This window comes from Pipra filicauda, unplaced genomic scaffold (assembly GCF_003945595.2).
Source record: "Pipra filicauda isolate LSUMZ 115617 unplaced genomic scaffold, ASM394559v2 scaffold11_size5308982_pilon, whole genome shotgun sequence".
Lineage (NCBI taxonomy): Eukaryota > Metazoa > Chordata > Aves > Passeriformes > Pipridae > Pipra > Pipra filicauda.
The window spans coordinates 2,018,525-2,042,768 of NW_024103652.1; the positions used below are offsets into that span (position 1 = coordinate 2,018,525).

The 24,244-nt window shown below is 35.6% G+C and overlaps 1 protein-coding gene across 5 annotated transcripts in view; it reads right to left on the minus strand.

The window, feature by feature from the left end:
• Nucleotides 1–397: 397 nt before the first annotated feature.
• HEATR5A (HEAT repeat containing 5A) overlaps nt 398–24,244 on the minus strand; it is a 68,811-nt gene continuing 44,964 nt past the window's right edge. For 4 of the 5 annotated variants that reach the window (XM_027720194.2, XM_039386455.1, XM_027720204.2 and 1 more), the window contains exons 23-38: nt 23,501–23,527; nt 21,513–21,651; nt 20,430–20,609; nt 19,354–19,593; nt 18,467–18,648; nt 16,712–16,780; nt 16,117–16,296; nt 13,318–13,552; nt 12,620–12,868; nt 10,880–11,007; nt 10,015–10,162; nt 9,068–9,340; nt 6,405–6,629; nt 4,849–5,000; nt 3,241–3,454; nt 398–2,963 (exon numbers count right to left, since the gene is read on the minus strand). In XM_027720194.2, the coding sequence (XP_027575995.2) occupies nt 2,662–2,963; nt 3,241–3,454; nt 4,849–5,000; nt 6,405–6,629; nt 9,068–9,340; nt 10,015–10,162; nt 10,880–11,007; nt 12,620–12,868; nt 13,318–13,552; nt 16,117–16,296; nt 16,712–16,780; nt 18,467–18,648; nt 19,354–19,593; nt 20,430–20,609; nt 21,513–21,651; nt 23,501–23,527 (2,943 nt within the window). In that variant the 3' untranslated portion in view covers nt 398–2,661. The remainder of the gene's footprint in view (nt 2,964–3,240; nt 3,455–4,848; nt 5,001–6,404; nt 6,630–9,067; nt 9,341–10,014; nt 10,163–10,879; nt 11,008–12,619; nt 12,869–13,317; nt 13,553–16,116; nt 16,297–16,711; nt 16,781–18,466; nt 18,649–19,353; nt 19,594–20,429; nt 20,610–21,512; nt 21,652–23,500; nt 23,528–24,244) is intronic. The other variant, XM_027720238.2, reaches the window with a different exon arrangement.

The window sequence follows — 24,244 nt, forward strand, 5'->3', positions numbered from 1 at the left end:
AAACATATGCTGGGCTCTTTTTGTTTGGCTAAACATAAGAGCTTGCATACCAAGCAATGCCTAAAAAAGAAGAGCGGAATTAAAACCAAAACTGCTCTGTGGTCTTACTTATTTCTGCAGGAAAAAAGAGATTTATGCAAGTTCCTCATAAAACTGCATCAAAGACATCTGATATCTAAAAGCCAAAATCTTTTTATAACTGAAACAAGACTATATCTGCAATATTCGTTTATATTACCTTAAATGAGTAGATTTATTCATGTGATCCCACTTGTTCTTTTAGGTGTACGTAAAAAAGCACAACTCAGGGCACAGATATTTTTACTATGTGGATAAATTAATTATCTAGATAAATAAAGCTCACACATACATCCTAATTTACAGTCAACATTAGGAATTAGCAGCAGTTCTCTTTATTGGAATCATTTTTGCTTCTGCAATACACAGATATGCTGAAAATGGTGCTTTTCCACATGTGGCTACAAGAATTGATCAAGAAACATGAAATCACATAATTATGGCACTACTCAGTGATTCAGTTGTGAGCTACTGCAATGAGACTTTCTAAGAAATCGAGGACTAAGCTGTTCTGAAATTTAATTTTTGGTTTTTAACAGGTCTGTTTGGTGCTCTTGCAACTTCAATGTGCTTCTTCAAAATTTTTGAGCAAGGTAGGGTTTCAATAGATTGTCCTATCAACATTAGAAAATGTTGATACATTGCTATACATTACAGAAAATGAAAAAGGTAGCCATATATACCTATTGTAGTAACTAACTTCCTAAGCAATGTATTTGGCCACTTTGATAGTAAACATGCCATGAGTTTCATTTAAAAGTTTCAAGTTTCATAAGAATCTATGATTCTCCAGAGCAGCCTTGGGAAACAAAACAAAAAAACCCCACCAGTAAACTTTGAAGGGAAAAATAACAAGATAAAAAATTACCAATAAGATAAAGATGAGTAACTGAGCCAACAACTACAGATTTGACTTCAATGAAGAGGTGAAACAAAGGGCTTCTGGTTCTCCAGGGAAAGATGGAAAGCATCTCAACCATCTTCCCAGAGTTCACACATTTCAGCATTTGGCACAGAAGAGGTATTTACACATAGACAGTCTTCCTGGTGCTACTTATTTACCCAATGTGCTACACAGAACAGAGGAAGACCTGCAATATCAAGTCACAGACCTTGATGAATCCGGCCCAAACTTTTATTATTAGTTTCCTTGAGGCACCATACAATGATTTTCTTTCTGATACACAAGTCCTTAGCGTTCCTCTACTACTGGATAAAATGACTAAGACAAATACTAAGGGAAGAAAATTAGCTTTATTTATGTAAATTAGAAAAATTAATTGTTAGAACTTTGGTCAAATGGTTAATTCTGTACAATTTACAATTATATTTATATACAAAACTTCTAATAAAATACAGTACATCACACTCTTCCTGAGTCACAGTGTGTTTCTCAGTTCCGTAAATAATTTTTTCTTCTTTCTTTTAAAGCAATTAGATTCAAGAATGAAATAGTATCCTCAGTTTGATAGATAGTGTTTGGTTTAGTTAATACTGGTATTAAGAAGGAAGTCAAAATACTCTATAGCCTTTGCAATTTTGATAGTTATTTTTCTATATTAAAATATGTTCCTTGATAAAAATGTTAATTATATACTCCTTACTATCAGTTTGTTGCACTTTATTTATAGACACAGGACAAAGTGACTTCAAATATGTCCATCTCTCATTGCAGAGATCCGTAAATTTCTGTGAGTTACATGTATATATAACCGATCATTTACAGATCAGGAAACATACATCCAGATAGAGCAGAGGTCTGAATTGAGGCACAGTATGTTAAAACTGCTGTCCTACCCTGGACAGGATATGTAAGCTCCAATTGCCTGGCTCACCTAATAGAAACTTAACACAAGTACACATCCTGAAAAGTGAGACCATGTTGAGAAGCAAGGCACCAAGCCTGCCAATCCTTACATAGTCCCACTCTGGAAAGCACTACAGAGTCCTTCATGAAGAAGCATCATAGAGCTGTGTTTCACTGTTACATCTTGTACAGCTCAAGACATTAGGATTAAAGCTATTCATACTACCTGTACTGAGTTGAATTTTCTGAGATCAACAATAAACTATTGTAAGGCTTAAAAGGATACTTAACCTGTTTAATTAATGATGCAGTCTGTTAAATTAGTAATTTGCATAGATTACAATCTGTAAGTAAATTTATGCCCCAGTTAAATCCAAAAACCACTTAAGGTAACTTCTTTCTGACAAATATTGCTTTGAAATAAAATTAATTTTACTTAATGGCTAAGTGTGGGCTTCTTCTAAATATACCTATGGTAAAGTTCACTATACTTTTTTTAATATAGACATGTGCATTTCTGGTATTTTAGTCCAAAATAATAAAAAAATACAGATTTGATGACCTCTGATTTATTCACAGTATTTAGAGATGTTTAAGAAGTCTTACACTAACAGAAAGCTACCTAGAGATTTCCTTTCTCTTAAAAACTTTCTGAAATACTTCAGCACAAACTCAAATACTTAAGATCAACCCATAGCGATTCTACTTTGATTAGAAATTAAAAGGGATGTTTTTTGCTGCTGATATCAAAATGTAAAAGAAGACAATATAAAGCTTTAAAGAAAATTGGTCTTTAGCTGAATGCTTGAACTTTTCCCAGGATTCTTTGCATGTTTAGCAGTCTTCACTTTGATGCTTTCTTGATTGCCTTTCACAGCTGACTCAAGCCTGGCTTTCATAGTTGGAGAGGAGGCCATTAATTTTTTAAAAACTGATGAGTACTGTGGACCAATCTGCATCAGATTTTGCAAAGCAAACTCATGTAGATTTTTTGCTGAATTTGTAGCAGAAACCAGGGCATTTTCATCCAAAAGAAAGGAAATAAGGATGGGAAGAAAGCAGGCCACCAAATGAGCACCTACAACATTGAAAACACAACTTTAGCATACACTATTTAAAAATAGTTTCAAATTAAAACTAGAAGTATTTCTCTAGGTTAACCTTTTACTCAAACTATAAAGCTGCAAATGTTAGCTGAACTGTAGGGTAACAAGAACCAATATTTACTGTGAGCAATTTTGTTAGCAATTAGTGTTCAGGACTGGATTCCTAGTGGTCGTTTTGGTTTAGTTTGTTACTTATGGCAACTTTGAGCATATTTAATGCTTTGGGCACTCATAATGGAAATAACTTACGGTGCTCTTCCTCAGCAGTGGCTGTCAGAGCTGTAACCACCTTTATTCCCTCCTGAATGACTTGAAGTTCAGCAGCATTTTCAGGTTTTGCTTTTTCTGTTTCCTGCAGTTTTCCCACAATGGATGGTGCTAAAGAATGAATATAAGGATATGACACGGTTTTGTTTGGATGCTGAAAGACGGAGTGCAGCAGCTGGTAGCACTTGTACTGTACCTAAAGGGAAAATGAAATTTGCAGTTACAAAGCGTTGTACTTAAAAATACATCTCTGAGTATTTTAAATCTAACAGCTTGTCAGATAAAATTTTAGGGAGGGGGAAAAATGTGCCTCACAGCTCAAAAATCCATCAGGTTTCAGGCTGCTAATGTATAATACTTTATTAGAGCATTATAACTTGTAATCAAAATAATAATAGAAACAAGATCATACTTCCTTTTTCTTTCCACCAAGTCTTACATATTCTGACATTTTTGAGTTACGGAAAAAATACTTTTTTTGTATGAGGATGAGTACTGTTTTGAAAATACTCTCCTTTTTGCAAAAGTACAGCTGACTGAAAAGAGGTGCTTAAAATGTAAGCAATATCCCTGTCAAACTGTAGACACAATTTTAAAATGCCTCAGATTGTCCAATAGCTTGCATTCATTGGAAGTCAACAGGACTGGAACCACCAAGTTCCTACACAATTTCTGAAGGGTTCAGATGCTTAAATACTTGGATAAAATTTGAAAATGCATACTGACATTTCCTTGCAGTCATATTTGGCATCCCCAGTTTCCTAACAGTGGAAACTGACATTTACAATATTAGAAATGTATTGATCTATAAAAAAGTACTGTCTTACAGCTATTTCTCAAGTAAAGGTAACTTTATTTAATTTTTTATTACTATACAAATATATACAGAGAAGATGCAAGAAAAACAGTTTACAATGAATTCTCACAAAGATGAAATCTAATGCATGTTATTTTCAGAGCTGAACTTTGAGAGTGAAGAAGTCCCAACACCTAAAAAAGCCATTTGTATAAATACTTTTTTCCCTGATACATTGGGTTTTTTAGGTGAAGAATAGTAATATATGAACTGTGGCACTACAATCTAAAGCCACTACATGAAAATATTTATACTAGGTCGGAACAAAGCATTAACCTAGTTCAGTAGGCTGCATCCAGCAGTGGCCAAGAGCTGATGCTTATGGGACAGTAACAGTTATGTAGTGACACTTGCTACAGCTCCCAAAGACTCACAGCTGAGTGATTTCCTGTGCAAAAGATGGTATCTGTGTGTTGAAGATAAAACGAACAAATAAAATTAAACAGGTGCCTGAAACACTACACAACTGTATTTTATACTTATCAATGTATAAAGTGCTGCATCCAATGCAACAAAAAACCAAAAAAAAATCATAGGAATACAGAATTGCATACAGAATAAAAAATGATTAAATGCATGGCTGGACATGTTTTTGATCACTTGTTCAAACCGTAATTAAAAATAGAACCGATATAGTCAGGAGAGAATTAACTTCAATCAATACCCAGGACTAGTGACACAACTAAAATTCATTTAATACAATTCTGGTATTCTAGAACTTCACCAGTACTTACAAGAGGATCTTTTGAATCAAGTGTTATTTTAAACTTCTCAATACAACGCTTCTGAAGGCACTCTACAGTAGTAACTTCTGGGCTGGTAGACATAACAAATACTGTAATAGCAGTAAGCAGGCTAACTTCATCGAGTTCTTGGAGTTCTTTATCTATCAATAAAGTAAGAAGGTTAGATTTGCATTAAAAAGTAATCTTATGAGTTAAAGTGTTATATAGAGGTGGAACAGAAATATCAATGTCTACATTTCTTTAAGAACCTCTTTTTTCAAATACACAATGTACTCTGATGCAGTGATATGGACTTTTCCTGTAATAAAAGCCAAGGCCAAAATGGGAATTCAGGGGTGCTTATATGCATATTTAGAAACAACAGCATGCTCCTATTCCAATGTTTCTTTATATAAAGTACAATAAACATCTTTGAAGAGCTGGTAGGACATATTAAGATTACAATCTTTTTTGAGAGTATATAAAATTTGCATTAACATATATTCTTTTTCTATAACTTAAAAAACCATCTCTGTAAAGAAAAGTTCCAATGACAAATTACACCTTAGAGAGTAAACATAAGGAATGATAAAAATACTACAAATTCAGGAAGTTGAAGCAGCAGCACACAGTAAATTTAAGACAAAAAAAGCTTTTCTTGCACTACTGCTTTAAATACCCTTTGTTTTACTACGGGCACTAACTCTCTGTTGAGAAGCTGCACACAGGACAGCTGTCTTTTATGCTCAACCGTACGCTGAGGCCACAACTTCTGTTTAGGCTGTTGTACCGTGTAACTACATTGTGGCACTACGTAACACAGGAGTAGGCCTGCAAACCCACTGTCCTGGGTTCCGCTAGGATAGAGTTAATTTCTTCTCAGTAGCTGTTACAGTGCTGTGTTTTGGATTCGGAATGAAAATGGTGTTGATAACACACCGATGTTTTGGTTTTTTGCTAAGTCATGTTTATCCTAAGTCAAGGACTTTTTTTCTTGTCTCTGCACTATAGAATGTCAAGCCCAGTGTATAAACTAGGGGGAGTTACCGGGAAGAGGTGCTGATCTGGGTTCAGAAAGGGGGGTCTGGCATTAGTCAGCAGGTGGTGAGCAACTGCCTTGTGCATCCCTTGTTTTTTCCCTTCTTATTAGGATTATTATTGTAGTTTACCATTATTGCTGTATTTTACTTTATTTTCAATTATTAAACTGTTTATCTCAACATGCAAGTTTTACTTTGATTCTCCTCCCCCTTCCTCCAGGGTGGGGGCAGGGAGGGGAGAGGGAGGGTTGAGCGAGCAGCTGCTGGTGCTTAATTTCCAGCTGGGCTTAAACCATGACACCCTCATTTGTACTTTATAGATGATGACTTCTCATATGAACTGTAGAGACAAGACTGCACTATAGTTTCAACAGTACTTGGTAGTTCTTCACACATTCTTCTGTGACTAACATACTAATTTTTTTTAACATGTGCATAAATTGAATCTAAATAAAACCAAATAACCTTTCAGACAGACAGTTTTTGTTTTGTTTTTAAATACACAAACCCGATATTTGTGCTTACCTTGATCCCAACAGTCAAGTACTGAGACCAAAGCACTACGCAGAAGATCAGTCCAAGCAGTCCTACTCTTCTCTGCTCGAGACATTGGAGAAGACAAGAGTCCTTTAAGAGCTTGTAGAGATGCAGCAACCACCAGAGGTAACTGGCCATCTCGTGATTTCACAGCAGTTTCTTTAAGTACTCCAATAATTAGGTACAAAATAGTAGGAAGAACTGAAACGCTTCCTGTAAAACAATGCAAATTAATTTCACAGGAGTTAAAACGATGCAGGTACTTTTTACATTAAAAAAACTTGAGGCAGTTTTCTTGAATTCTCTTTTTTACTTATTATTTATAATTTTTAAGCACCTGTACTAATGGAGGCACCGGCAATTTGAAGAAAATATTTGAAATAATGTGTGACCTGCTACAGCAAACAGAGAGTCAGACTGCTTAAGTGAAGTCAAACCTTTCCCCCTTTTAAATTAGCACTGTAGATCTTTTATGGATGATTTTACTATATGAAGCATGGAATTATGTCCTGTTCAGAGAAAAGCAAGAACAGAAAGATCAGAACCACTGAGGAGGTTGTTCTCATAGAAGAGAAGGTATGGAAGTATACAAAGTACAGTAGCATATACGGTACATACTAGTATATGCAGTAGTATGTATGGTAGTATAATCTTTGTATATAATAGGATATACAAAGAATAGCAGAAAACAAAATATAAGCATCCAAGTCTATTTTGCAGTGAAGACAATAAAGTGAAGGAAATTAACAGAGGGTAATTTCAAAACTGGTAAAAGGAAATACTTCTCCCACATGATGCATGGTTAGCTAAGGATGTCACTGCTCCAGAAAATCAGTGAAGTCGAGAATTTAGTAAGAGTAATTAAAAGAGGACCTCAGAATAAATATGTGTAAAAAAATCCTAGAATTACGATAAAAACCTCTAAAATATTTTGAAAAGAGGAGACCTAGAGAGAGAAGCAGATTATCCCATAGGCTACTGAAGAGACCTTCATCTCTAACAATCTGATAATTGACCTGTCAGAATGACAGACCATTAACAAATATTAAAAATAAAACACAGAAGAAACCTGGCATAGCAGTTTAACTTATTTTTACATCTTGGAACCTAATAGTAATACAGAATTCTGCACATATTGGAGACAACCTAGCAACCTGCATACTTATGTGTTGCTCCTATCTCAGTTTCTGACTCAGCAAAGCACAGAGTTAAGCATATGGCATAATACATTTATCTCCTTCCCTAATCAGCAAAATGCTTACGCTTTTAAGATTTTAATATACTGATGTTCATGAGAGACCTGTTGAATAATCAAGGTCTCTGACATATGCACAAGTATTTTCTGAAGCTGAGGACATCTACCTTCTATTTTTAAACAGCCAAGTCTTTGAAAATTGACTGTTGGAATTCAGTAGGAAATGTTGTTCATGAGCATCATTTACTTGCATATTTTATTATTTACTTTATAAATAATATTATTATTTACTTGCATACCTATCATGACAGCCTGAAGTAAGAGACATGGTAGTCACAGTACTATAACTTCAATTACCTATTAAAGGGGAAAAAATGATGCAATTCCACATAGGAATTCTCTTCTCTTTGATTATATGAGCTGACTTTCGGAGCCGCTTCCTTATTCAAGTGACTGTATAAGCAAGCTTAAGCTCCTCTTTTCAGTCACCTGAACGAAATGCTCAAGTCCTTTAGTGTAAACATCTCATATAGTTTGATACTGCAAGCTGTTAGTTTGTGGAATGACATGAATGACTAAAGACAAAAAAGAACAACAGCCACCAAAAAAAATCACAGATTATTTTTCACACAAGATAGTTGTCCTCAGTTTTAAGTGATGCTATGTTTATTTCCATTTGCTTTGAACTAATAAATAATGGGCTGCAGGGGGAAAAAAGAAAGCATATGATAGCTTACAATGATAGCAAGAGTGCCATTTGGAGAATGATATTCCCCAAAGAAGAATCTTTTAGCAGAGAACAAAATTAAGAGAAAAGAAGACATTTTCAGAGCTGGTAAATACCAAAGATTTGCATAAGGTGTACACAGATACCTGAGGTGGGAATAGAAGAGTAGGGCAGAAATGGTTTATATGTGTGGCTGTAACAGCACTGGAAGATCATATGTACGAATATGATATTGGAGGTTGGTGGTGGGGAACCATCTTAAAGTTTGGAGTGAATTCAAAATGAATCACTCCACTTTCACTGGGTGAAAGTCAACTAATCTGAGAATTCAACCGTAACTCCTTACAGTGGTTTCCTAATGTTCCAATGATGGCTTTTAGTGAAAGGTAACATGACACATTTCCCTTTCAAATTTAATTTATGTCTCCATTATAATTCCAGAATAGACAATTCAAGTAGAATATAATCATGTAGCTGTTGTATACTTCCCTGTACAAAACGAATCTATTAATTGCACTGCTACATGTGGGAGGAAAAGAAAAACTACTCATTTAATTGCTTCAGTTTTGTAATCTGATAGTCAAAATATAATTAGAAAAGGAAATTGTCACAAGCAAATCAATAAAACTTACTGCCAGATTTATCCAGCTAAGAAAATTAGGTAATAACAAAGGGAGAGAAGACCCCACTATTCTTTCATTAATCTTTTCTTGTGGTGAAACAGCATACCTTCAGGAGAACAGATTGCAGGAACATCAGAGAGAATAACTAATGCTGCTGCTACCAGTCTACTTCCATCTTCTGAGAGTAACAGATGTTTTCCAGGTTGAACTGCAGGGCTACAAGTTAATTTAGGGTTGAGCTGGGGAAGCTGTCTGACAAGAATACAAACACACAACTCCAGTGTTGCAAAGACTAATGATTTCCCAGGCACCAGTCCTCCTGTGTCTTTGCCTTCTCCAAATTCTGGCAACGTTTCCTTTTCTGCAGCACCATCATCAACTAAAAGAAGAAAAAATATGGCAGAAGTCTGCAGGCTGTGCCTTGTTTCCAGAAAGTTTACTTCTTAAGACTGTTTCATCACCAAATCATAATCTTGATGTATATATATGTACATGAGTATGTATTCAAAGTTCTACTGGCAATCATACATCCTTCTGAATAAGCAAACTATGCAGTGATTGTCAAAAGGCAAAAGGGTGTGCAACAGATATACAACATCCTGAGGCACCAAACCAATACGAAGTCACCTGATACAAGTGCTTTTCTTCTTCTCCCAGTCTTTTCCTTTTAGAAAGTGAACATTAGGAAGTTACAATCAGAGTAACTATTGGAATCTAGCTTTTAACAGCTGTGTGGAGTCTCTCCATTGCTCTGTTGCAACTGATTGCAGCTTTTCATTAAAACTCCTCCCTCCCTGACACCACACAAGACTATCCCAACTGCACTTTCTCCAGTTTTCCACCTCGCTTCCTTTGTTCAACACCCAAACCACCTGCTATCTATCATACCACTCCAATTTCTTATGTCAGGCACCAGGACTGACTTAAATAAATCAGAATTAGTAACCAACTGTGAAACACTTCAATTAAGATACATCTTGGAATCCAGTTTTCCAAGAAAGAATTGCTTTAATCCTGATAATAGGTATTTAAACATCTCACACATTACTGTACCTTCTGCACTTCTCCGCTTTTCCTTCACATGTTCCTGAGCTGCAAAAAGAATCAAGCGAACCACTTCAAGGGCAGCAAGCTGAATATCAGGTGATTCTCTGGTCAGTATCAGTCGATGCAAAACATTCAGCAGCTCCACACCTAACTCCTACAACAAGAAAAACATTTAATATATCTTAATTTTAATGCAGGAGTTTTAGGAACTTGTTAATACTTGTTAAAGCCAACAGTATTATTCTGATTAATCTCCCTAAGGAACACAATGTAATTTGTACAATCATAGCAGTTGTCATTTTCTTCAACATCCAGCTCGTAGCTCCTGGTAACAGCAGTCCTGATCAATTCTCCCAACAAAATAGTAAACATAGCCATTTAAGAGACAGAGCACTTAAAATTACTAAACCCACCCCCCCTCAAGTAATCTTTATCTTACGTCATCTTCACTCCTGAAGGGGGGGATACTATATTGTATCCCTCCTACACTATAAGCATTTCCTTGGAGAGACCGTCAACAATCAGCAGAATTTGGGCATGTCTTTGATTTTTACAACAGAATTAATTCAACTGTGCCTTGAGAACTCTCTTTCCCAGAATTCTGTCTTTACCCAGTTCTCATCCTACTCATGTAATTACCCCCCCCCCCGACAAAATGTCCTCAAGTTCCCTGCCTCTCACCTGTCTTCTTACAGATTCCATGATGTGCTCTTTTTCTCTCCTCCCTCTACAGCTTTGGATTTTGGTAAAGCATATAATTTACCTACTACTTATATGTTCAAGATGCCTGAAATACAATCGAGTGTAGAGATACTGTTTAAACTAAAATTATGCCTTAATTCTGGGGGACATTAGATCATTAATTCATTACCTGATCACCACCTATTTTAGACCTTGGCCATGGAACATCAAAGAGTGCCTGTAGGGCATGCAAGCAGGCAATAATATTCTCCATTGCTGCATCCGATCGAGGAGAGCAGAGGAATTCCACACTAATTCCTGTAAGCATCAGAAGAAAAAACCCATATGTGCTCAAAATTTTAAGGAATAATTTTGTCCATTACTAAGTAACCTCACAGTAGGTTGAGCAGCCATAGAAATAGCATTTTATATTGTGAATTCATCTCCTATTGCTAATATCTTGGGGCAAGAACTCTATTTCCATCAAAACAAAGAATTTCAGCTTCTAAACAATATAAGACACAACTATAACTGGTTACTAACATAAGGAAATAAAACCCCAGCAATATCTGAGAAAAACACTAAACTATAGGTCCAATGAACAGACAACATAATTAATAATGAGAATATAGCAGAATATTTGCCTCATCGCTCTGATTTATGTAATAGAAAGAAATAATGGCAAAAGTAATAATAATGCATAAACTCAAAGGCTGAGGCTTTATCTTCCCATTTTACAAAAATGCAACTACCACAACTAGATCACTAGCACTAAGTAAATTACATGAACCCTAAGCTTGCAAATCCTAGATAAGATAAAACTATTTTTTTCCTCAGCTTTCAGGACTCCTCAAGACTTTGGAGACAAGCTTCATATAAACTGCAATCCATATTCTCATCCCAGTTGTACAGCTGTAATTCCAAAATGCGTGATGACTTGGGGAATGGGTCAACGTACACTGAAGAACAGCTGTGCAACAGAAAATGCCTGAGTTTTAAAGTTCTTTCAGTTTCTCTGTAGGAGTGAAAATGAACAACTGGAATATGTTCAAAACTAGAATAAACAAGCCAGATGTTCATGTTAAAGTAGGTGAAATTTGAAGCACTAAGTAGTAGAGGAAGCAGGGGAAACGGGCAGCTTTTGTATCAGAGGTCCCACTTTTAACTGAGGGAGCAATGGAGTTCCAAAGGAATCTGGCTCTCTGTAGAAAAACTGGGATTCAAAAGAAGACATATGCAACTGGGTCACAAAAACCCATTCTGAAAAGGGATTACAAAAGGATACAAAAGAGAGATCAAAGAAAAAAATATAATCACAAATGTCTAATTGTATAAATTTGGAGAACTGGGACTGAATTCAACTACCTGAGATTAGCTTCTGCAGTCTTAAGAGAGCTTTATGTGAATGTAAGGAAACACTTTTTTACTGTTTTGGTGACTAAGCACTGGCACAGGTTACACAGAGAGGTTGAATCTCTATCCACAAAGATATACAAAAGCTGTCTGGACACGGTCCTGAGCAACTGGCTTTAGGTGAATGGCTTGAGCAGAAGGTTGGCAAGATGACCTCCACAAATCCCTTCCAACCTACACACTATGCTGTGATGTAAAACTGTACTTCAGTAATGTTAATCCATACACTCTGTAATTACAGTGGTACAACCACGGTAAAATTCACCCTTGAACTTGCATGTTTATGGGCAGAGCAATAAACACTTGTTTAGGGCTTGTTTAGCTAACAATGAGTGGTTTTTGTACCACATTTGGAAAACACTTTACAATTTTCTCACTAGGACTTAAAATTCTTCTGATTGTATATTTTTCCAAGAGACAGGATATTCAACGATGCAGTATAATGTGAAAATATTTGCTAGCGGTTTTATCTAGTAAGAATTACATTTTGAGATACAGCATATAGACACTCACTAACCCAAGATAAGATGAAATCTGTCAGTATTCACATCCTCAGGTGACTTCACCAAGGGTCTGGTAGAAGAATCTTGACACATGGTAGTTGGGGTGACAGGTCGAGAGAGATTTGTAACTCCTTCATCTGGATCAATGACAACGAAACCTGTGCTAGTCAGCCATAATGCTGTAGCATAAAGTATCAGTGCCCAGGAGTTGTAGTAATGAGGTCTGGCATTTTCAATCGTCTCTGCTGTATAAAATGTACCACCTACAAGAAAAGAAGTTAGTTTTAAGGATGTAATTTATTTTCAACTATCATATTTTCTCATTCTTAAAAGAGGATTCTTCTTTTTTTTTGAAATTATGTTTATAATGTATTGCGAAACTATGGAAAAAAATTTAAATTATGTTTATCATGTATTTTATGTATAACTTTTTCTTTTAATGTTCAATATTAAAAATCAGGCTAATGAGGGAACCTAATTTATATTTATTTGGAAAAAATCCAATAAATCACCTACTTCTTTTTTCCACCATAAAATAACCCAACAAACAAGAATACCAAAAACTACTTTTCACATCAGTGAAACGTCTGTTCTCAAAAGCACTCCTGATCTCTAGATAGCACATAAGCATGCTTAAGTAAAATTTAATCTTACTTACAAGTCAGTACGCTGACAAGTGGCTTATGAAAATACAACTGATTTGCTTTTTTACCTTCAGCAGGTAGTTGTGATGCATATTCTGAAGGCAAAGTTAAGAGAGCAAAATCCTGAAGTGCAGCAAGCCAGAGCTTGCTTAGTGTTCCAAGATCTGCCTGTACCAAGTCCAGAAGTCCACTGGCTGAAAATGTTACATCTCTGTAGCTTTCTTCTGCAGAGTTTGCAATTTTTAAACAGTGATTGTGTGCATCAGTTTGATTTTTCTGCTTTTGAACTGCAACTATGTAAACCTGTTGATATAGAGATATTGACAAGCGTTGACATTTGGAAAAAACTACTGTGATCACTAACATGACTGCCCGCTGAATGGACATGAGGTTTCCTAGAATCTATTCCTGCTTTAAGTCCAGCAGGCAGAGGTGAACAAGCACTTATTTTCTAAACCTTCTGAATCAATTCCCCAGCTAATCATAATGCAAGTGTCCCCAAAAAAGGAAAAACTACTAAAACTCCTAAACACACCTGCAGTTAACTTCCCTGCTCTTAAAAAATAATATTTTACTTGTCCAGCTTCTGGTTTCAACCATCAAACCCTGTTATAGCTATGGCTACAACACTGAAGAACTTATCAAATAACATACCTATAATCATGATCCGGAAACAATAGTTAAACCATTCCTAAAGCTTCTTTTAACTGAAATGACATATTGCACTTGCAACTGACTTCTCAAAATTATTTATTACTCTGTGTTAGCAGTAAAGAATGAAGAGTACAGTCCTGCATACTTGAAGTGCCAGGGCCTGAGACAGGCCAAAATTGACTTAGAGATGAATCCTGTACTGTCCCTACTTGATATAGGAAAATGGGCAAACCTTATACACAGATCAGTTAGATTGCTTGTGCTAAGTATGAACTTTATACATGGATTAGCTAAACTGCTTATGCTAAGCATTATTTTGTCAAACCATATATTTGAGACATCTTTTGCTAAATCTTGTCTGTTAAACCGGATGCTTAAGAAATTGTAGTATGTTCTTGTGACTGCCTGTAAGATATTTTAGAGACCTTTCGGAACCTCGCCCAAACTAGACCTGGGCTCTGGACAAGCCCTGGTCTCAGGTGGTCGAGAAGGTGTTTCTGCATGACAAAATATGCAAGTCATTCATATCCAGCCTGCAAAAGCTGGATCCCTTCACAGCGAAGATGGAGAACTCACCCACGAGTGGACACACTGCATAGGATTTCCCAGTTACCAGGAGTGGTTCTCCGACCCTTCGCTGTGACTTGGGGCTCCCCAGCAAATGAAACGGTCTGGATGACAGTAATTTATTAGTGGGGTAACTGGTGATGTGTCCTTCTTCATCACTACTCTTTGCTTGTACAGTAATTATTAGATGCATTACTTTGCTTAGTTTGTTTGTTGCCAAAATGGTGCACATGCTAAGCTTATTGCCATATTAAATGCATTATTTTGTTTTTGTGTTGCCTTAATTTTGCTAGTATAGTAAGACCACTCCCTTTGTTGGTGTCTGTGTTCTCTCTCTCTCCCGTCAATCGGCAAAACAACACTTTGCAAACTCTTGGGTGTTACCATCAATAGGTTAATTTAATATTAATTTCCCTAGATGCCTTTCTAGCTATGAAAAAGACAGAACTGAGAATGTTTCAGACCAACAGCCATCTTTACTCTCTCCAAAATGCCCCTGGAGGGACGCTCTTCTCCACTATAAAGGAGACATTTCGATTCAATGAATCGCAAGTTAGCTTTGGAAATAGGTAAGATTCTAAGTGAGAAGGAACTGCCTAGGGCTTAAGTGAAATATTTGTAAATTACAGGTCACAAAAGCTTACGGAAAGCTATATGGATTTTACTTTCAAGAATTCTAGTGATGTTAATTATAGGCTGGAACAATCTGCAGATCCTCACTTCTGACAATTGAGCCTCACAGGCTTCTGACCAGTGATAGGTTGTTACATACTATTAAAAACATTTTCTTAATTTAATAATTTTAAGATGATCTCAGTACTTTATCTCTACCTGAATAGATTAAATAGACTAATCTACTTAAATCTCTCAATGTAAGCACATTTCCAAGATTTTTATTCCCACTCGCTAGATTTTCTCCAATTGTTTTCCTATTTTGCCAATATCCTTTCTCAAGTATGGACACCAGTGGTGTTTTTCTACAAATGTTCACATAAAAGCTATCTGTTGCCTACTTTCTCCTCCAAAACAGCTTCTTGACAACATAGAAATATCATGTACCTACATAACATGTTCATATTTAGCTGGTTATCAAGCCTCAGCGTCCAAGGTCCTTATCACTCCTTTCTAAACATCTTTTAGAGATTATGTACACCTTCTTGACTTTTAAATATTTAACCTTCCATTTACATGTATTAAAACAGGCATTCACGTGAGCTGACTTTTAAGTTAACCAATGCAGTACTGAACCGACAATATTAACTTACAAGAACTATTTCTAAGAAATTAAATGCCAATAGATAATGAGAAAAATGACATCTATTTAAAATGGTACATTCAGTGGACCATCACCATAGCCATTTATAACATGCAATTTTAAATGAATATTGAACTATCAGAATATCTTAAGAAATTCATATTTTTAAGTATGAGACATTATTCTTAATGTAAGGTATAATACCGATGGCTTAAGGAGCAGTGCTTTTGTCAAGTTTACAAAGTTCATGTACTGTTTAGAGGTAGCAAAGCAAAGGGCCAGCACTTTCTATTTAATGAAGCTTGTAAGAAATTTCTCAAAAATTCTGTCTGAAAGGTTCCAACTCACCTACCAGATATCAAGACTAACATTACAGAGCTGCTATACTAACCTCTGCCCAAGCCTTAAGCACAGCCAGTATCTCCATAGTTGAGGTGCTTTCATTATATTGTTGATTTTGTGCTTCTTTTCCAGCCTGCACTTTGACCAAAGAGGACACAAGCAACTGGTGAACCCTTCGAAGGTCATTAAGATCACTGACTACACCACTTGCTATCCAGGCACTGCATACCTAGTGTTGTGAAACAGAAACAATGAGGAAGAAGAAAAAAACCACCACTGGAGACTCTTTTGTTTTGTCTGTAAAATTATGAAAACCAGATTTAATTTCTACCAAGATACATTTACTCTCAGAAAATATTAAATGTTAAATGACACTACAGTTTAGTATACTTAAGTAATGAAAGCCAAAAACATTAGTGGGGTGTCACAAATAATGACCAAGTATCAACTGCTACAAAGTTTCTCAAAAGACTTTAAACTGCAAAAAATCTTTTGAGTTGTCACAATATAGAGATAACATTATTTGGTGTGCATTGAGGATTTGAGGCTAGATGATTTATTTTCTTTTTATTGTGTTGCGTATCAAGCAAAAAAAAATATTTCAGAGGGTCTATTACCTAAAACTTCTGACTTTCAACACTTGCCTGACATGCTTTTGCTGTGACATCAGGAGGAGTTTCAGGAGCAAAGGCAGGCCTAAGTGCTGCTCCAACCTAAAGAGAAGTTACACAACATTCAATACGTAGTGAACAATTAACTAAATATTTACTTTTCATAATTAGACTTCGTTATAATTTTCCTTTATAATTTTCCTTTTTTCACAGACTGTTTCAGTGAAGCTAAAGAGCAGAGAAACAGCTGCAGTCATACTTATATTGTTTTGTTTACACTGAAGAGATGGCTGTCTCTGAGAGGGGTCTTGATTCTATTTTTTGCACCATCTAAAACTGAACCAGAAACCTTTTCCTTCCTGAATGCTTGGCTTGATGAGTAGCAAGATGCCTAATGAGTGACATTTCCTTACTTAGAAAGAACACAGATTCAAGGGAACAAACAGCTGAAGTGGGTCAACTTTGGAAAGTTTAAAAAAGGGAGAGCACAAACCCCATTTGCCTAATAAAGAACACACAGACATATAGTTACCAGGTTGCAGAGATTTTAGCTACTCTCACTGTTGAAAGCCATTTCAGTAAAGCCCAATAAAAATTTCCCTTGCTGCTTTAGCCTGCATTTGAAAACTCAGACTTAAGTCTGATGCTTTTTGGAATGAAAGTGTAGTACGAACTCTACAAATACAAGTTTGTGAAAATAAGTGAAAAGGATTTGTTGTTAATGGTAATTAATGACAGTTTTTTAAGACCCACTAAAGCTCAGACTTCATTTAAGGAACTTCTGAACAAGATTTCAGGAAGTTATTACTCAAGTACAGAAAATCTATATCCATCTTTTTCTGGACTATTATGATATTGTTACAGAAAAAAAAAATTAGAAGATAAAGACTTGATATTTAACTGTTTCACATCTCTTAAACTACCATGGAACAGCTGATCAGATCTATACATAGTATTAGCAGAAACACTTTAAGGGTCCTGAAGGTTAAAAGGAAAATTATTAGCTCTACTTATGACCTGCTTGACGGTTTCAGACAGCAAGGACAGATAGCATATTTTTTCCCCTTGGTAGTTCCAGATTAGACCAAGGCACTTCTTTCCCACAAAGAAGCACCAGTAAAATAGAATTCTAATGCCAAAAGTGAGATTAAAGTAGGTTAGGATGTCTTCAGTGTCAGGATCTCTCCATTCCTATGAGAGAAAGTGATTTGACTTATTCAATCCCTGCTAGAAATTGAAGAATGGGAGCCAGATGAGGCTTAACACAGCTGTCTGCCGTATTTAACACAAATGCAATCTGGAATGCAAAATGATTAGGACATCTTTTCTCTAAGTCTCAGCCAACACTTAAGTGAAATGGACCTTTTGAGTATCATCCATGCTTTTATCTCCTCGAGCTTATTTATTGGCCAAGATATCCAAGTGTGATCACTGGTGTGCAAAGGCTACTTACTTCTGAGCAGAATTTAAAATTACAGTTGTTCCTAAAATTTTTTGCAATACTTCCACACTTTGAAACCAATGTTTTCCAAAAAAACCCTACCAATTATCTTTTTTGGTTTTGCTGTATTCAAGAGAGGAAAATTCCAAAACTTGAGAAACTTTGGAGCTTAGATATTATATACCAACTGAAAAGATAATTTCTAAGGATGTTAAGGCCAAAGAAGTTAACAATACTTTCAGTAACAAACTCACTGAAATCTAACTCTTATGCACTGCAAAAGCAAGTTTCTTTTAGTGATTGACTGTAACTTTAAACTTTTCTAAGTTATTGGTAATGGTGCTTACATTGGCTTGATATTGCTCCAGAATTACATGACCTGGAAACTCTGGTTCTGGAATAGCTGCAAACTTCCGAACAACAATTTGCAATGTTTGAAGCCCAGAAAGGCGAAGTTGATCACTATGATCTGTGGCAGCCATAAAAGCCATACGAACTAAGTCAGCTAAATGCAATACCAAAAAGTCATCTGAAAAAAGAAATAAAATAGTTTTATTAAATTTAGGTTTAGACGTAATGTGTTTTATAAGACCGATTCCAACATTTTCAAAATTAATATTTTACATTTTACCTTAACATATCACTTTAGGCAGCTTACACATACAACAGTCTAACTTGGATATCTTATCTTAGCTGATCTAGGTTGCTTTCCATTTATATGTAAAAAAAAGGTACTTAGAATAAAGCATATATCTTATGTATAAGGCAGATTTTCTAAAAAAGAGTGTTGAGGAAAACACCTCCAGATAAACATAGAGAGGTACCAAAAAATGGCAGTGTTTATACCGGTGATTATGCAAATTATAGGAAAAAAAAAAGTGATGCTTTTAAAAAGTCATACTCTCATCTACTCCCAGATACTGTGATGTTATAGGCTGGTGTCAGCTATCACTTCTGACTGCCAGTGCTTATGCAGAAACAATGGCTTCCTACGCATATGCCATGGTACTATAACCAGGAAAGTGAGTGTAAATGGTGCAGTAAGATGCCAATATTTTAGCAAACAAAAATTGCTCTACATCTTAATAAATGTAGGCTTCTAATCAGAATAATTAAAGGCTTCATTGATTACAAACAACAAATTTATAACAAACTTCACTAAGATGCAAAGAGCTAATATTTATTTTAAGCATACTTTGCATTCTATTGAATTCTTTCAGCGTGTAACACATACCTCTTGAATCACGTTGTTTTCTTTCCTGAGCCAAAGTTATGTCAAAATGTGCACTGCATGCATTTTCACACTGGTTTATAATTTTACAAACACACTCTGCAGCAAAAACTCTGGTAGACCATCGTGGATTTCGGAAAGGATGGAACCTGTCATCGCTGTCAGATGTTAAAACAGATGCATCATCCACTTTGGCAGTTTCCTCTTCTTGAGTGGTATCTACTGAAGCTACTGTATTGAAATCTGTATTTAAGACACAGGAGAGAAAACCCAAAATATAATATTCTTTCTTACTGTAACTGAAAACTACAGAAAGACTCACATGGAAATCTCTTCAAAGTCTATCTCTAGCCTCAAATTCACTGTGACTCCCTTCAACCTCGGTGTCTTAAAGTAAATGCTAGAATTAAAATATGACAAAACTGCCTACATTTGGTTGATATTAGTTGCTGGAAGACAAGATCAATACCATGAAAGTAAACTAAGAACTGCAGTGAAAGAATCTTTTAAAAGAAGAGTGACACATTAGAAGCTAGTAATGTTCCAAATCAAAAAATCTAAATCCTTGTTTTCCTCCTGTGCTGCAGGTAAAAGAATTTCCTTTCTCCCTTCCCCTCCCCCAGTATTTAGCACAGTAATTAATTTTGTCCACTCAAGAGTTTCATCATGATATAGTAGGTTTGAATCATTCCTATTAGTAATAGAAGAGCCCATCTGAATATTTTTCTTGTAGGTAATTGCAAAGGACTCATGATCTCAAACGTACTCCGCATTTCCATTTCTAATATGGAAATAAGTTAACATTAGGACTATAAATCAACAAGAATATGAACAGGCAACATGCTAAGATGTTGGCAAAAAGTTGTTCAACAGGGAAAAGGCAATTAGAAGGGAGAAAGGCATATTCATTCCTCTGAAGGAACTAAGTTAAAGGGTCCAATCTTTCAATATGAACGATGATGATACACTTCATAAATGCCAAACATTCAAGAAACATGAATACTTTTCCTTAGTGACACACTGTACTTCTGCAGACTTTATTTTGATTGTGTTCTCAACTACAGTGTATTAGGGCTTACCAGCAGAGGCAGCAAGAACGTCTTTACAAAGCTTCAGCCAAAAAGAGAGCTTTTCAACTGCCATTGAAGTAAGCATATGAGTCAGAGTCTCTTTGATATCTCGGCACAATCTTTGATCCAATTCTTTGTCCAGCAAGCCCAGCAATGCCCCCTCCAGGCCTATTTCTCTGATGTTCACATCTGCTAAGAACAAAGTGTGAGTTGAATGCTGTACATCACAAAACTGCAGTAATGACAACAGAAACCCCACCGCATGTTGCACATGGGGTATCTTTTGAATAAATACCTACTAGCCCTGAAATATTTTTGAAACAGTTGTATTAGCTGCTTTAATACTGTATCTGAATACAAAACAAACTTTGAGTTTTTACAGAAACATAGTAACAACAGGAAGAAAGTTATCCCAGGAAAAAAAAATCCTACTCTGAATTTCACAGCATTGTCATCACTATAGCATCTGAGCTCCTGAAAAAAATTACTTTTGGCCATATGATATTTCACACTAACTTAATTTTCATTTTGACTGCTATTTCACTTATCTTACTTCATAAGGTAATTCTAAAACAATGTTTTAACTTGAAAGGGAAGTTAAAACTATTCTTCAACAAAGCACAAAACTGGACAGACATATAGAAGTAATTTGTTAAATTACTATGAACAATTTTTATTTGCTCAATATTATGAATTTTACATATCAGCAGTTTTACAAAATGGCTACAGTCTATATTTTTGGAAAATTTCCAAATGAGCTTGAACTGAAATCTGAAGTGAAATCATTTATTACCACCATCTCCTCATAGAAAGGCCATGAGGACGAACTAGTGATCAGTCTCAGGCCTTTTAGCAAGAAGTTATTACAACAGCTACAGGCTAGACAGGCTTAGCTTTCTCTGGAATTCCACTTGCATTTTCTCATTTTCTTCATTTTATCATAATTTGGTACTATAAAGAGAACTGAGATAGAAAACCATTTTGAGTTCAAGATTTCAAGAGTGTAGCAAAGTTTTCATACCCATAGCAGACTGAGTTCAAAATTCATTGTCAATGTGTCAATGTTTTGATCTCGAAACTTCAATGCATTACCTGGAGTAAAATCTTCTCTGCTCTCTTTTACTGATGCAACAGCATATTCTGATACTTCAGCAGCTTCTCTTTGCACAAGCTGATGTAAGCAAGATACCACTGCACGTCTCAGTAATAGGTATGAGCTACAGAGATTCATCTGAAACATGCAAGAAGATACAGTAAGATGGCTAACAAACCTCTACAGCAATACCTCAGAAAGGCTGGTACTTTCTGAACAACTGCAGTTATGGCAAATCTGTTACATCAGTAAACATGTAATTGATGCTCTTTTTGCTCAGTTTTTTTTTTTTGTCCGACCCCCAAATGAAAGGTTTTGCAACATCTGTAATCAATTTTATCATATCCGTGCTTTTAGCATTTTCTCTCCAAAGGCAACTTATAATACTGCTTTGGGGCTGAATCCAACTCCCAGCCAATATTGGTAGAAAGACTCCCATTAACTTCAATGACAGGTGAATCGTGGTCTCAGTGAACAATTAACTCTGTTCTTTGACTACAGGAGATATATATATATATGTATGTGTATGTATATATATATACAATGGGCTTGAAAACTCAGTACAAGAGAAAATTACTCAAATCATCCTCAGATGTAACGAGAGAAATGCCAATGTAACCAAGGGTGAGATAGTCAATCAGGTTTTAGTAAATCTGAAATCCATGCATGAAAGGAAGTTTAAAAGAAAGGGCAAAGGGAACACTGCTGCAGTTTCATTGCAAAAAAATATCACATATTCAATTTACATTAAATTATGTTTTAGAGAAGGTGAGAGAAAGGGTGAGAGTTACTGGTGAATGTACTTTTCTAGCAAAAAGGTTCATAGCACCACCATATTTTACAACTATCAGGCCAGTGAGTGTTTTTTACACTGGAAAACACACCATTACAGATTCATTATTACTGGAACAAGGAAAACCATGTAAAAAACCCAAGACATAGCCTCAAGGTTTTTTTGTTAGAGGAGAGCTTTCTGATTTTTATTTGCTTGCTTTCAATTTTAAGAAAATCTGAAGGGAATCCCAAAGATATGATAAATTAGCTGTGTGGTCAGGCAAGATGGCTACACCAATATTTATGCAGCTTCTTTTAAATTAAGTGTAGTTTATCATAAAAAAAAATTCTTCTCTACAACTAAGTAATTGTGTGCCCTTAGCCATTACCATCCTTAAAATAGAGCTGAGTGTCTGCTGCAGGAAAACATTGACAGAAGACTATGCTCCTCATTTGTCAGCAACAGGCCAATATATGTTAGTCAAAATGACTAATATATATTACTTAACATATATTTAAAAAAACCAACAAGGACAAAAAGAGTAAGCAATACAAAATTTCAGCTTTGTTAGATTAACAAAACTAAGCTTCATCTTCAGAATTTCTATGCATGCACGTGAATCTACAATACTCAGATTTACAGATTTAATATGTAAAAAGATACACTCTGCATAATTCTTTTACAAGAACTCTGACTCAACAAGTATGTCTGTAAGATACTTTAATTGAAACTTTAAAACAAGTGAGGCTTTTAATGCAACACTTATGCAAGCAGGCTACACATTCTACTTTAAGTTGGACATGCATAAATTCCGTGCTCATTTTCAATAGGGGAAAAACAGAGGACCCAATTCAGGCTACCAAATAACACAAGATGCACATTTTTCATCTCTCTCATTCTTCCACATTCTAAGCAGGGGACAGGACTAAATGACAGACACAAAATGCAAGCATCACATTAAAACTTAAACAAACAGACCCCTTTCTCTGCTTAACACATTAAAAACAAAATTATTCCTCACTAAGCACATAAATGAAATGTATGCCTGCCATCTACAGAAAGTTAGGAAGGATCTGGTTAGGATGACAATAAAATGTCACTTGACATGCTAAAAGAAATTACATTAAACTGGTTAAAAGGAAAGATAAAAGATGAAATAAAAACACCACTGCAAACTGCAAAATTTAGGATTAACAAGGCACAGGGACCTACCAACACAGAATTATCCAACAAGATTTCCTGCACAAAAAACAAACGACAAACCAGTCATGACAAAACCAAAATATAGATATCACAGTGATATCAACCACACATGGAGACTGTTATATGTAAATTCAGCATATATTAAAATTCAGAATCTTACCTCAAATATACCAAAACCCTCATTTGCTTACTTCATTTGTCTTATATTTAATAAGTTGAACACACTTAAATTGCAATCCAGCTGCCTCTAAAATTAGTACTTAAACAGTACTAAGACAGCAGTACAGCATAGTTATTGACAATGTATACTTATTGTGTTTCAAAATATCTTTAATATCTTAGAGCTGAAAACTGCTACTAAATGCTACTAAAAATAGAAAAAAAATAATTCCTTGCACATTTGTTTTCAAATTGAGTGAGAATTCCTTGACAGAGGGGTAAAAGATCACTCATCTGACCACAGATTCTTTGCCTCTCCTGTTTTTCTGCCCCAAATAAGGAGTAGAGTGGTGAATATTCACACTATCTAGTGCCTAGTTTTTATATGCTACTTCAAAATGTATTGCAAAGGAGGACAGTGACACTTCGTTCTCCAGCTTGCAGACATTTAAACTCATGAAGAATAATTAGCTGAGGGTCACCTTCTGAGCAAACAGCAGAGTCAAGAGCAGATTTCAGATCCAATAATTTATCCTGCTTCCCTAGTGAGATGGTGGTTTAGTGGGTGGAAACTACATGGATGGATGGAGTGTT